The 14,731-nt window shown below is 37.6% G+C and overlaps 1 protein-coding gene across 4 annotated transcripts in view; it reads right to left on the bottom strand.

The window, feature by feature from the left end:
- Nucleotides 1–14,731, bottom strand: part of obe (activating signal cointegrator 1 complex subunit obelus) — a 596,544-nt gene that overhangs the window by 224,703 nt on the left and 357,110 nt on the right. For all 4 annotated transcript variants that reach the window (XM_090409638.1, XM_090409636.1, XM_090409637.1 and 1 more), the window contains one exon: nucleotides 8,661–8,881. In XM_090409638.1, the coding sequence (XP_090265764.1) occupies nucleotides 8,661–8,881 (221 nt within the window). The remainder of the gene's footprint in view (nucleotides 1–8,660; nucleotides 8,882–14,731) is intronic.

The raw sequence follows: 14,731 nt of genomic DNA, 5'->3' as shown, positions 1-14,731 counted from the left end.
CAATCCATTCCAATCACCCACTACTCTATGAGAGAAAAATCTAACCCTCACCCCCAATTCTTAGCAGCATTCATTCTCAGCTTCCAAAGATACCCTCTTGTCCTTTCCCCACCCTCCATAAATTGAAAAATTCAATCAATTGAAATGTATCCTGTATTAATGTTTCAGAAGTTTGTAAGTCTATATAATATCACCCCTCTTATCTGCTTGCTAATGTCTGCGGTCTACAAATTCTCAATCTGTCTTCATAATCAGTATTCTACAATGTGGATATCATTTTTAACACTCTCCTTTGCACTCTCTCCACTGTATCAGAATCACAACAAAAACCAGATCTGTGCACAATAGTCCAAGTAAGGTCTTATCAAGGCCTTGTAAAGAGGCAAAATGACATCCTTATCTTTACATGTGAATGTTCGTTTCAGCATTGCAATTATCTTTTGAGTTGTATTTGCAATCTTTGCTACATGGCCCCTGAACATCATTTTCCTATCTACTAACACTTCAAGATTCCTAGCCTCATCAGTTTCTTCAAGCGTAATCCCACCAATATAATATGGCACTGGAGATCTAATCAGGTGGCCGAAGTGAATGAATTTACATTTACTGACACTGAACTGACATCCATTTTCCCATGCCCACAATTCCAGTCTATTCAAATCATTCTGCAAGTACTGCATATCAACAGCATTGATGATTACCCTACCTATCTTTGCATCATCAACAAACAGCTGTATGTCACTTGTCAAATCATTCCCAACATCACTAATGTGCAGATTGAATAACAGTGGACCAAGCACTGATCCGTGGTACACCACTGGTTACTTTAAATCTTGCAGACTCACATCCTGCATATACCACTTTTTGATATCTGTCAATCAGCCATCCTCTTATCCATGCTAATATTCTATAATCCAAATCCATATTCTCAAATTTATGCAATGGTCTACCATGCTGTATTCTGTTAAAAGCTTTAGCAAAATCCAAAAGTATCATGGTGTATCCATTCCCCTTGTCAATTCAATGGCAACATTGTTATAGAATGTGAGCAAGTTGCTAAAACATTACCTTCCCTTAGTAAACCCATGTTGCTCACTGCAAAATAGAGATTCACTGTCAACCCATTTCTGAATGTGAGCCCTAACCAATCTTTCCAAAATCTTCACCACCACTCCTGAGATACTAACTGGTCGATAGTTGAATACTTTGGTCTTTGCAACACCCTTGTACAATGGAATTACCATACATTCCTTCCATTCCTGCAGAATCTTTCCTGTTCTGAGACTCATATTAAACAGCCTGGTCAAAGGAATGGCCAGTTCAGCTGAACACTCTTTTAGCACACGTGCTGATATCCCATCAATCCTATTGCTGAATTCTTATTCAGTTTGTGCAACAGCTCTAATATCTCATCCTCATACACCTGCGTTTCTTCATCTGGTGAAGAGGTAACAGTGAGCTCAATGTCACGTACACTAAGTTGATAGCTTTTAACAAAATGGGCACTCATTAGTTGAACAACCTCTTTTGCATCTGTAATCCTCATGCCATCTGCATTTAGTCTTTCACATTCATTCTTTCTTTTACTTGCAGCATATTGACAGAATTCGTGTGGGTTGTCTTTAGCATGCAGAGCCAGTTTCTTTTCATACTCAGACTTTGCTTTCCATACAACAATTGTGACAATTCTAGTGTGAATGTGAAAATGTGCATAAATTACTAAGGCAGGATCTTATTAATTTATTCATATTCCCATGACCTTTAACTAAATCATGCTTCTCCCCTAAGTACCATATTTCTATCCATCCATTTCTGAATCTTACCTTTAACCAACTTTTTTCAATACTCCTGCGATACTAATTGGTCTGTAATTTGTCAATTTTGTCTTGGCACCACCTCTTCATAATGGAACTACCTTATCCTCTTTCCACTCCTTTGGAACCTTGCCAGAGCTGAAAATTAAACAACTTCTTTGTCAGAGGCACTGCCATTCATGCACATCCTCATAGCACACAGGCCGACATATCCAGTCCTACTGCTGTATTCATGGTGGTATTTTTCAATATGCTAAGTACTGCCAGTTTGTCTACTTCAATTCTCACATGAGCCTCTGTCATATGAGTAACTGCAAAGTCTCCATTTGGATAATACAGCTTTGCAAAAGTGATTGTTTAGCAGCTCAACCGTTTCTTATGTTCTTTCACCTTTTACCATCAACACTGATTAAGGTCATCCTTCCATATTCATTTTTCCTTTTACTTGCTACATAGTGAAAAAATCTCTTTTGGATTTAGTTTGATCTGCTTATCATGAATTTCATGATGATGGCATTTACAATGTTTATTTTATTCAATTTTGTTAATGAATCTTAATCAGTTTATTTTTATAAATAAATAAATTATTTATAAAAATAAATAAATAATTAAATCAATAAAAACACTTGTTATATACAATTCAAAGAATTTAATGTTTATGCTTTGAGTTTTGCAATTAAAATATTTCATGTCACACTCATTGCTTACGTCTCAAAACGCTGTTAACAGCCCATCAAATACATGTGTTGATAACTAAATTGAATGGTATTGCTCATACTATCATTAACAAAGAAAGTAGTTAAGACAATGCTCATTGTTACTGAACAGATAATTTCCATTCAGTAAGAAGTCTGCAATAGTTTCTAAGCAGGAAAACATACCAACAAGTGTAAAGTCAGGAACTCAGTTCTAATACTTAGTAAAGCAAGCAACAGTTTTTTCAATGAATTATTTGATTGCAAAACTCCAAACTATTTACATGACATAAATACAAGGCTTCTCGTAAACCACACTTTTATTTATTTATTTATTTTTTTTTTTGAGAGTGCAAGAAATGAGGGCAATACTGACAAATGGTAATCTTTGTAAGTTGCATGAAGTTTCAAAAATGAATGTTATCTGTTGAAAACCAGTGAAGTATATCAGCTGATAGACATTAAAGCTCCCAAAATTCTTAATTATGTATGATTTATTAAAAAAAATGTAAAAAGAAATTTTTTTTACATATATTATATTTCCCTCTTCATTAATAATGATGTAAGAGTATCACACAATTAATCCAATGTTCTCTCTCACACATTTAAGCTTGCTAGATGCATAGTAAATGCAGTAAAAGGAAAAAAAATCTCAATGCATTGAATACTAGCATAAAATCTGTATAGAAAACTAAAATTGACATGCAACACAACAACACTTAATATATATTAATTTTTGTATTAATGATTTTCTTCTTGACATCTTTCAGAAGATAAATGTGCAGCATAACTTTCTTTACAAACATATCCATGGCTGAACATTTATAATGGCAAAAAATACTACACATTCTTAGCATGATTAGCACATACAAATTTTCAGGGTGTGTACTGCCCCTTTTTAACTGACTAAAATGAATAATGAAGAATGCTGAATGAACCCAAATGCCGAGGTGGTTGGTCAAGTAATTAACATACCTGCTATCCATCCAAAAGACTGTATGGATATTTGTGAATATCATTAGGTGGGAGATAAATTTTGTTCCCTGTGTGAGGCCACTGACCTGCTTATTAGAAGCCAGAAGTAGCTTGAAAAAGTTTCATGTTTGGACTCCTAGAGCAGAATTTCTGAGAAAAAAAAAAAAACTTTCTTTGTGGGTAGGAATCACATAAAAAAATATAAATAAAAAAAAACTGCAACTCTTGGAATGAACCAGTGAAAACAATACACAGATGACATTGTTAAAATAAATAAAGATAAGCAAAATCATATTCATATTTTCTTTCATCTTGTGGCCAGTCAATAGTTCTTGTGGAATATACTGTACTATTATGCGAGAAAAATCATTTTTTGTTCTATCGCATACTGAAATCTGTATTATACATCTCTCATATCACAAGAAAAATATTTGATATAGCTACAGGACTCTACAAAGGTTTACAACGAGCACATTAATGATGGCAAGTTGATTTTTAGCTTCATTACATGGGAATCTGAAAATTACTAAACTGATTATGGAATATGAAAATCTCATACATTCTCATACTAACATTCAAAATGACACTTGTAAATTAAAGGCAGGTTGCAAGGTTTCAGCAAGTACTTTAAACTTTGAATTTGCTGATGTCAAATTTAATTCTAAGGCTTTTGACAGGATACCCCATAGAACACTGTTACGCAAATTGGAGCAGATGGGAATGGATATTAAATTGGTGATATGGATAGGAGAATGGCTCAGGGAGAGATACCATAAGGTGGTGTATGGAGGAGCCGAGTCCAGAATGAGGCAGGTGACCAGTGGTGTGCCTCAGGGCTCTGTGCTTGGGCCAATGTTGTTTAATTTGTATATAAATGATATAGGAAACGGCTTAAAGGGAGATATTCAGTTGTTTGCTGATGATGCAAAGTTGTGTAGTGCAATAAAAAATCAAGCTGATGTTGAAAGTTTGCAGGAGGATTTAAATAAGCTGGTAAAATGGGCAAAAGAAAATGGATGTCAGTTCAATGTGGAAAAGTGTAAAGTCATGCATTTTGGGATTAAAAGATTACCAGCTGTGTACTACATCGATGGAAAGGTACTCCAAGAGATTGATGAGGCTAGGGACTTAGGGGTATTGGTAGATAGGGAGATGAAGTTCAGAGGACACATTGCTAAGGTGTCCAAGATTGCACATAGGATTACTTGGTTGTTGAGGAACACACTGACATCCAGAGATAAAGAGGTTATTATTCCCCTTTATAAAGCATTGATACTTCCACATTTGGATTACTGTGCTCAGGTCTGGTCACCTGGATTCCTTGGAGATGAGGAGGCTGTGGAGAGGGTTCAGAGAAGAGTGACCAAGTTGGTGAGTGATATAAAAAATGCTCCCTACATTGATAGATTGAGAGCTTGTGGATTGCAGAGATTGGTTGATAGGCGAAGAAGAGGGGATATGATAGAAACATTCAAATTACTAAAAGGTTTTTATAGGATTGATGCAGGGGAAATGTTTCTGCTGTGTGAAAGTGATGGAAGAACAAGAGGTCATCTCTGGAAATTAAAGAAGAGTGTGGTTAACAAAGGTATCAGAACAAGGTTTTTTGCCTGGAGGGTGGTGAATGAGTGGAATTCATTGCCTGACTTAGTTGTGAGCTCTTCGTCTGTAAATGAATTCAAAAAGAGATATGACAGATATTGTTTTGCTAGTTTGGGTCTCCCGCGATGAGTCTACTGACTGCATGGAGATACCCGTAATAATAATAATAATAATAATAATAATAATAAATAATAATAAGTAAGATATGTAAAAGGCACATGACAAAGTTACAAGAGAAAATCTGTTCAAAACACTGCAATTATATGGTTTAAATGGGACAATGACCAAACAATACAGTCTGTATTTTAAGTCACAGTCAGAATTGAAGAATATGCAGAAAGATGGTTTGACGTAACATCAAGTGTGCACAGTATTTCTACTGTTATTCATCATCATCTATAGGAATAACATGAAGTGACATTAACTTTATATCAAAATTAGATATAGTGATCATAGCTTTTTATAATATACAATTGATGTTATACTCTTAAATAAGTGCAGTATAAGCTTATGATTTCCTAACTAAACTGAATAACTGCTGTAACAAATACAGCCTACAAATGAGCAAGAGAACTAAGATTATGAATTTAGACAGGAACATTATCAATCTGAACAGAGAACCTACAGAATAAGTAAAATATTTCAGCTAGTTAGGCATGAGTTTCCTGTGCAGGTGGCAAATTACATATGGAAACAGATAACAGAATAAACTGTAAAAATTCGATGTTGCCAAAATAAATTATCTAAAAACATCGACTTTTTACAGTAGGAATTCACCCAAATTTTTCCTTGTAAAAATGTATATTTTAACCATCTATGTAAAGTTATTTGTATAAAGAGCAAAATAAGCCAATAGGGAATTAACTCGCTCATTGTTTAAGAAGGGATGTAGAAGTATTGAAACCAAGAGGATCGCCCAAAATTCGGCATGTCTTTTGAAAATTGTTCGCAAGACCCGTTGCAGGTGACCTCGAAGGTCAATATTGAAAGGGCGTGGTGCGAATCAAAAGGAAAGGCCCGTAGGCAGGATTAAGGTGGTAAAGGGAGGAAGTAAGATTGTCGGCAAATATTTGAGAAACATTATCCAGGGTTCTCAAAACTACTCGCAAGACTCGCGCGGAGACGCTAAGGGTCCCAAAAACTTAGTTCAAAGTGCAGGGACTCTGGTGTTTAAAAGGTTTGGTTTGGAGATGAGAAGGGCTTCCTTTTCTTCATCCTGAGTGATCCATCCACGAGAGATCGAGGACCAGAAGTGCCACAAGTTCCGGTGGGGAAGACAGAGACCTGTCCACCTATAGTCGTTCCGGTCACAGCCGACGATATCGGGAGGCGATAAGTTAAGGAGAAATCTTGCTATATCGGTCCTGAAGTTGAGTAAGTGCACAACCTGACCTTCGCAGAAAATCCTTCGCCGGGCAGTTCAAAATGTCAGAAAAACCTACCTTATATCTCGCCAGCTGCCGCGACTATTCATCGGTGCCCCATAACGCTTCGAGGAGAATTCCAAAACACGGAACGGAGGAGAGAAACCCCCCCTCAAGCACCGGAAAAAGGAAAAAAAGATGGAAGACAAATGCAAGATAGGAAGAGACCCATGCGAGTCTATTTATTCAATAATTGTTTGTGATTTAAGAAAGAATTCCCTATCGAACTGTTAAATTGTCTAGTTTAAGGAGATAGTATTTAGAGTGTTAACATTTTTTTGTAAATGTGTGTAATTGATAATGAGTGAAGCATGAGCATGCAGTTAATTCCCCTTGGAGAAAATATTGAGCTATTGAAATTTCCTTGATTAACTATATGTGTACTTATGATTGAATTTTGTGATAGAGTATGTTCCTGCTATCATATCATTGGAATGTTTGAAGCTCAATGAGGTGGATTGTATAAATATAATTGCCTAGATTATGCTTAAGTACTTGAAAGGAATGCGATTCTGAGAGATATATTTGTATACATGTGTGTTGTATTTTGATTGATGCTAACCTAGGAATGTCAAGCACACCTTACGTATTCATGTTATGTGTATAACTTACTGATAGTTGCAATATAAAGTATGCTTGCTGAAAGTCTAACTAAGTAAGTGCGAAAGAATATGCTAGAAACCAAGTTGAGTGATTGAGAGAGACTAAGAATTACCTTTCATAAATGAATCTTGTGATTCCATGTGATATGTACAATTATTGAACCAGGAATGAAACTTATTGTTATTGTTGATAAAAAAAAATAGTTGTCCGATTCAATCTTATGCAATGCACTGATCCAAAAAAACACTATTCGGACCTGATAGCAGAACCTCAATGATTAGTAGTGATATTCGAGGAAGCAAGCATAGGAGAGTAATTTTTCCCATGACTGCAAACCTTGGCTAAATTTGGATATAAGTGATTATTTGATCTACTAGGGTATTAAAGCTTTCTTTTGCCTATAGGGGAATTTCAGAGGCGCAGTCTTCAATTAAATAAATATCTGATGAAAGTATTAAGATAAAATATTATGTTAAAGGAATATTGCTAACTAGGAAATATAGTGTTGATAAGATATAAGAGATAAGATATTGCATATCAAGATAACAAGATATATATATAATAAAGTATATATAAAGAAAATACAAGGGCGCAGCAATCGACCTTTGTTACAAAACAAAGCAGGTATCATGTTGAGTCAAATAATAACTTTATATGGACTAATTAGAGAAATTAAAACACAAAACTAACAATGCACAAGACAGTGTTTAAGCCAGTTTTAACTTATGGATCTGAGAGCTACGTCAGAATCAAAACACTTGATCAAGGACTAGAGACCACAAAGATGAGAGTTTGAGAAAAATTAGTAGAATGAACAGATGGCATCAAAAGCAGAATCATTATTAAAAATGAGGATATTAGGTGGAACTTGACATTGTTAGTATTCAGGAATGTGTGAGCAGAAATAATCAGTGGTATGGTCACTTAAATAGAATTGGAGAAGAAAGGTTAGCAAAACAAGTCTGATGCTAGGATGGCAGGAAAAAAGACTCAGTGGAAGACCAAAATATAAAATCTGAATATATTGAAGTTTTGACAAATAAGACAAATTTGGAGGAAAAATGTTGATAGAAAGTTAATAATAATGTAAATTTTTCATGCAGTTCATCTCTTGGTACACCTCTGGAGACATATAAGGAATTCGATTAAATTTTAATTTTTCTACCACAGATATGAATTAATGAAACTGTGTATATATTGCACTGCAAACATTTTTGGAAGCAGGATACAAATTTTTTTCCTTCCTCCTTGATATACACTTTCTGGCTCTCCAAAAAAAAAAGTCCAGTCCAGTATTGATCATTGCACAGTGTGTTATATACTGTTTGTAAAACACTGCATTAATGTCACGTTTTTGCACGGGCACACACACACATCCAAAACTTGCTTGCTTCCTCCTTTCAAAACAGCAATGGCAGGTAGCAATATCTGATTTGCAAAGGAATATTATTACTAAGATTATACCCCAAAAGATTAGCAGTTTTTTTTTAATCATATAACCCAAATTCCATGATACAGCAGAGCCATTTAATAAACCTACAACTTACCTTAGTATCCGGATATTTTTGAAAAATACGAAACATTGCGATTTCTGCAGCAATAGTTTTGCCAGATCCTGTAGGTGCACCCAAAAGAACATTGGTATCCGTATGATATAAGGTATGAAATAATTGAGTTTGGATAGGATTAAAATGAGTAAAATTATATAACATCTCATACTGGGAATTGTTTAATGATGTCACTGGTAGAGGTTTTAAATTCAAGAGATCTAGAAAAATGAAATAGAAAAATAAATAAATATAAATAAAATCAGAATTTGTAAAAGACTGAACATACTTTAAAACCACTGTCTTAAGCAATTTGTAAGCAGGTAGCAAAAGATATAAAATTAATACTTAAGGAAATCCTTTTAAGTAGTGGGAACGGTTCTCACTACTTATATCCATTTATGCCAATCTCTTTCTCTACAAGAAACAAACTTGAAATAAATATCTAAATAATATCATAATATAGTAAGATACTGGGAAAATGAAGACCAGTCCATTTCGTGATGTTCCATAGGTACACAAGCAGAGAGATCTGACTATTTCTTTATTAGTAGGCAATATTGGTACAGTATTCACCTTTCCAAATTTTGTAAACCTCTCCCATTCTAATTAATATAAACCTTGACACAGGAACAGTAGATTCTATAGGTTCTAAGATAATTTCTGGAAAGAAACATTGTCTTGTTCATAAAAGGCTTTAAAGTGTTTCAACTTGTTTAAAGAGGACTAATGTGTACATCTTCTTATATGCAATCCATACTTTATGATCTTCTTCTTCTTCTACAGCTTCTCCCACTTAAGTGGGGTCACTGTTTGTTATGAGTCTCCTCCACACCTTCCTGTCTTGGGCTGTCACCACATCCAAGTTCTTCATCTTCAAGTCCTCTTCTACCAGCTCCCTCCATCTCATCTTTGGCCGCCCACGCTTCCGCCTTCCTTGCACATCCATCTGCATGACCCTTCTTCCCACATATTCGTCCTCCCTTCTCATCACATGACCAAACCATCTCAACCTTGCCTCCTGTATTTTCGCTCCTAAGTTCGTAACTTTCACTGTTCCCCTGACATAGTCATTTCTCAGATGATCCTTTCTGGTCACACCGCACATCCACCTAAGCATTCTCATCTCTGCTACTTCCATCCTGCTGATGTTATTTTTCCTCAGGGCCACAGTTTCTATAGCATATGTCATAGCTGGCCTCACTACTGTCCTATAAATTTTGCCTTTCAGATTGATCGGCACCCTCTTATCGCATAACACTCCAGCCATCTCCCTCCAGTTCCTCCAACCCGCTTGTATCCTGCATCCCACTTCCATCTCAGCTCCTCCATCTTCTTCCACTGTTGAACCTAAGTATCTAAAGTCTCTCGCCTTCCTGATGACATTTCCTTCCAGCTCCAGATCTGTCTCCTGGCCACCGCCCACTGCGCAACACATATACTCTGTCTTACTTCTGCTCAGTCTCATACCTCTCTCTTCCAGTACTTTTCTCCATCTTTCCAGTTTAGTTTCTGCTTCTTCTCTTGAATCTACACACAGCAAGATGTCATCTGCATACAACATTGTCCAAGGTGCATCTTCTCTCACCTCCTCTGTTACCACCTCCATCACAATATTAAACAGAAACGGACTTAATGCTGACCCTTGATGCAAGCCAACTGTTACTTGAAAACTTTCTGTCTGTCCCAAACAGGTCCGAACACTTGTCTTCACATTTCTGTACATTTCCCGCACCAACCTGACATATTTCTCCGGCACCTTCTTCTCCCTCAGACACCTCCAGACTTCTTGCCTTGGCACTCTATCATATGCTTTCTCCAGATCAATAAATACCAGATGTAGCTCCCTTTGTTTCTCTCGATATTTTACCATTATCTGTCATAACCCAAAGATAGCATCTGTTGTTGATCTACGAGGCATGAAGCCAAATTGTTCCTTTGCAATCTCCACCTCCTCCCTTAATCTACCATCAAGAACCCTTTCCTGGATCTTCATTATGTGGGACATCAACTTTATTCCTCTGTAATTTTTACAGTCTTGTGCATCCCCTTTACCCTTGTAGATGGGAACAAGAGTACTCTCCCTTCATTCCTCGGGTATATTTTCCTGTTGGCAAACTTTCATCAACAGGTCCCACAGCAGGTAAATTCCCTCTTCCCCTAGTGCCTTCCATGCCTCCACTGGAATTCTGTCGGGGCCCACCGCTTTTCCATTCCTCATCCTCTTCATGGCCTCCGTCACTTCCATTCTACTGATGTTCTGCACCATCCCCTCAGAAGGCTGCCCATCTCCTCTGTGAGTCCTTGCATATTCCTCATTCAAAAGTCCCTCAAAGTATATTTTCCATCTGTTTCTTATGCCCACATCCCTCCATAATACTCTTCCTTCAGCATCTCTGATCTGCCTCACATGTAAAATGTCCTTAACTGCTTTATTTCTACATTTCGCTAGTTGGTAAATTTTTCTCTGTCCTTCCTTTGTTTCTAATTGATCATACAGATCTTGATATGCCATGGCCTTCGCCTGTGCCACAACTCTCTTGGCTTCTTGCTTTCTCTCTTTGTACACCTCTCTGTCCTCTTCCACTCTTGGCTTCTTGCTTTCTCTCTTTGTACACCTCTCTGTCCTCTTCCACTCTTGACTCATCCCACTTCTGCTTTGCCTTCCTCTTAGCTGTCACTGCCACTTGTACATCATTATTCCACCACCAATCCTCCTTCTGCTCTCTAATCTTTCCAGATGTCTCACCATGCACCTCGATTGCACAGCTCAGGATTACTTTTGAATTATGTTTCCACCAATCTTGTACACTTTCCAGTCCATCCGAAATCCTCTCTAACACTCTCTCCTCTTTTAAGCGAAACCACTTAATTGTCTTCATCCCATGGCAACCAGAAGTTCTTATCTTCGATCTTATTTTAAAGTCTGCGCACAGCAGTCGGTGTTGTTGTGCTACTTGATCTGTTGGAATTACTTTATAATTTGTCACAACCTTACGATGTTTTCTTCTAGTCAAAATGTAGTCAATTTGTGAGCTGTTGTTACCACTTCTAAATGTTATCAAATGTTCTTCCCTCTTGAAGAAAAACGAGTTCACAATTGCCAGATCAAACGCTACTGCAAAGTCCACAACCCTCTCTCCTTCCTGGTTCATCATTCCCACTCCGTGGCCACCATGCACCCTTTCACAGTCTCTATTCTGTCTTCCTATGTGCCCGTTCAAGTCTCCTCCGACAATCACCATCTCATTTTCTTCCAATTCCCTCATTTCTTCATCTAACACGTTCCAGAACTCATCTTTTTCCTCTGCTGTACAACCAACTTGTGGGGCATATACACATAATACGACCACCCGCTCTTCTCCAAGACTCAATTTCATTCGCATGATCCTGTCGTTCCTTCTACCCACGTCCAGTACTTCACCCTTCATTCTGCCACACACCACAATTCCTACACCATTTCTTCCCTCGTTATTCGCTCCAAAGTAGAACAATTTATATCCATCTCCCAGTTCCTTTGCCTTTCCCCCTTTCCACCTTGTCTCCTGCACACATAAAATGTCCAACTTCCTCTTCCTCATCATGTCTGCCACCTCTCTTCCCCTTCCAGTCATGCTTCCAACATTCAGTGTTCCCATTCGCAACATCCTCTCCACCTGCTGGGCTTGCTTCTTTAACCGCACCCGCCCTTGATGCGGTAGCCCTCGTCCACTTCTCACAGCTGTAGGGCGATGTGGCTGCGCGTCGCTTAAGGGGTACGCCCTAGCCCTTATACAGGGTGTTCGGGATAAATTTGACAGTTTCGTAAGGAAAAAGAAAATCTTCTTTGTATCTATTAAATTTAATGAATTGACAAAAAAACATTACAGGCAGAGTTAATTACAATACTATCAACAAGATTTACTCAAAATAACCACCATTAGCATCGATCACAGCTTCAATTCTGCTTCGGAACCTCGAACAAGCTGATGCTACAGTCTCCCTGGGAAGGGCCGCAAAAACTGTTTTAATTTTATCCATTAACTGGGCTTTTGTATTACTGGAAGTGCGATTGGTGTCTTTTTCAACTGCGCCCCATACAAAATAATCCATGGGGTTAAGGTCTGGGGAGTTTGGAGGCCAAACATTTGGACTGGTGAAGTCGTAGAAATTTTCAGACAACCATTTTTGACTTTTCCCAGAGGTGTGGCAAGGGGCCGAATCCTGCTGCCATACATACGGCCTACCATTGGCTACCCTTGTTATCCAGGGCTTGACTACAGTTAGCAACTCCACGAACAAAGCCCGAATTCCAATGCCAGGGTTCTTCAACACCTGTTCCTGCAGATTTGCGAGGAATTCTGCTGTACGAACGCAATCAGATCGTCTGCTAGGGATCTTTCTTCTTGCTACATCCTCGTAGTCACCATTGCAAGTCTCTAGTTCATGCCTGATTGTTTTTACTGTATTCAGGGAGCATTGGGCAGCAGTCGTAATATCCTTATTTTGATGGCGGGCACGAATCATCATGATACAAGTTATTCTCTTCCATGATTCAGGTGGGTTCCAGCTATCCATCCTTTCTGACATCTTGTATATGAATGAAGAAGGGTCCAAACTTTTAAATGAAGAGAAGTGTGTGTTAATACATGTAACTTACGGAAAAATATAATTAATTATAAATATGTCAAATTTATCCCGAACACCCTGTATATGATTTTCTCTTCGACTCATAATCGTAGTTTGAGTTGGCACTGAAGTTTTCCGACCGGATGCCCTTCCTGACATCAACCCTCGCATTTATCCGGGCTTGGGACCGGCACCTATTGAGACTAGCTTGCCTCCTTCGGTGGCTGCATAAGACGAAATGACTTAGCAAGATAGGAAAGACTCACCCCTAGCCCTCGAATACTCTAATAGCATCAGGGGGAAGGAGCAAGGAGAGGAGAAAGAAGCAAAGAAAGAAGAGGAGGGACCAGTCTACAGAATAATATAACAGATATATATATATATTACATGAAGTAAGGCATGGTCTTATGATGTCTTTATGATGTCCCACTGAAATATGGTAAAGAAATGAAGTCCTTATAACTGGGATCTGAGATGGCACAAACAGCATAAGAGGCTTAGATGTACCAGATAAAAGTGCCAATGTGAAGTTCTGTACATTCTTAAAAGGTATACCATAGAGATCTCTTTCAAGCCATACCAAAAATGAGATGCTCATCTACTCAACAAAACATCCTCTCCAACAGTATTCATTGCTCTTTCAAACTAAGATATGTTGGACAAATTGAAAGAACAACCAATATCCATTGGGAAGAACACAGAAACTATGCTCATTATCTACATTATAGCTGTTCTAGGGTGGCAGAGCCATGTCATGGATACAAATCACCAGATCCAATGGGGAAGGGAGAGAACTTTCTTTCATACAGGTGCAGATTTAAATCTAAGCAACTATTTCTAGCATTCGCCAAAGCACTACAACATTCTCCAAATTTGGTTGCCTGAGAATACCCAAAATCTAGGATACTATCTTGAGACTTTCTGCAAGATCTCATCACTGCAGTCATTGATGTTAGTTAAGACTGTAAGATACTGCCTTTTTATACACAGTCTGTGTTTTCCTTCATGCTGCTGTGCTTACATGCATGCATGTGCTTAGTGTGTGTGTGTGTGTGTAATCTATATTTTTGTGTCTGTCAGATCTTGGTGATCAAGGTAGAATAATGGTCTAATAATTTAACAGCTATATAAATTTAGTTAATTATTATTCCTAGCATTGTATTTTCTCCTCTGAACATCAACATGAACATATTCAAATATTCATTTATCATATCAAAAAATCAAAAGGGGGTCACATTAGATAAAGAGAATGGTTATCTGTAATCATATGATCAGAGCTCTTTAATGAACTGAATGAGCATCATAATTGAGGTTGCAGTCACTTCAACAGGAAGGAGTGAGTGAGATGGCTATGACTTATGTGGAGTTGAGCAAGTACAACATCCTCGGTTCCCTGTGCAGACTAGACTGCCACAGTTTAATTTCAGGCTTATTTGGATATTATTATTATTTAGAGCTTATTA

This window comes from Typopeltis vanoorti, chromosome 19 (assembly GCF_054136105.1).
Source record: "Typopeltis vanoorti isolate ZY-2024b chromosome 19, IOZ_Tvanoo_1.0, whole genome shotgun sequence".
Lineage (NCBI taxonomy): Eukaryota > Metazoa > Arthropoda > Arachnida > Uropygi > Thelyphonidae > Typopeltis > Typopeltis vanoorti.
This window is presented reverse-complemented; position numbering and strand designations above follow the sequence as displayed.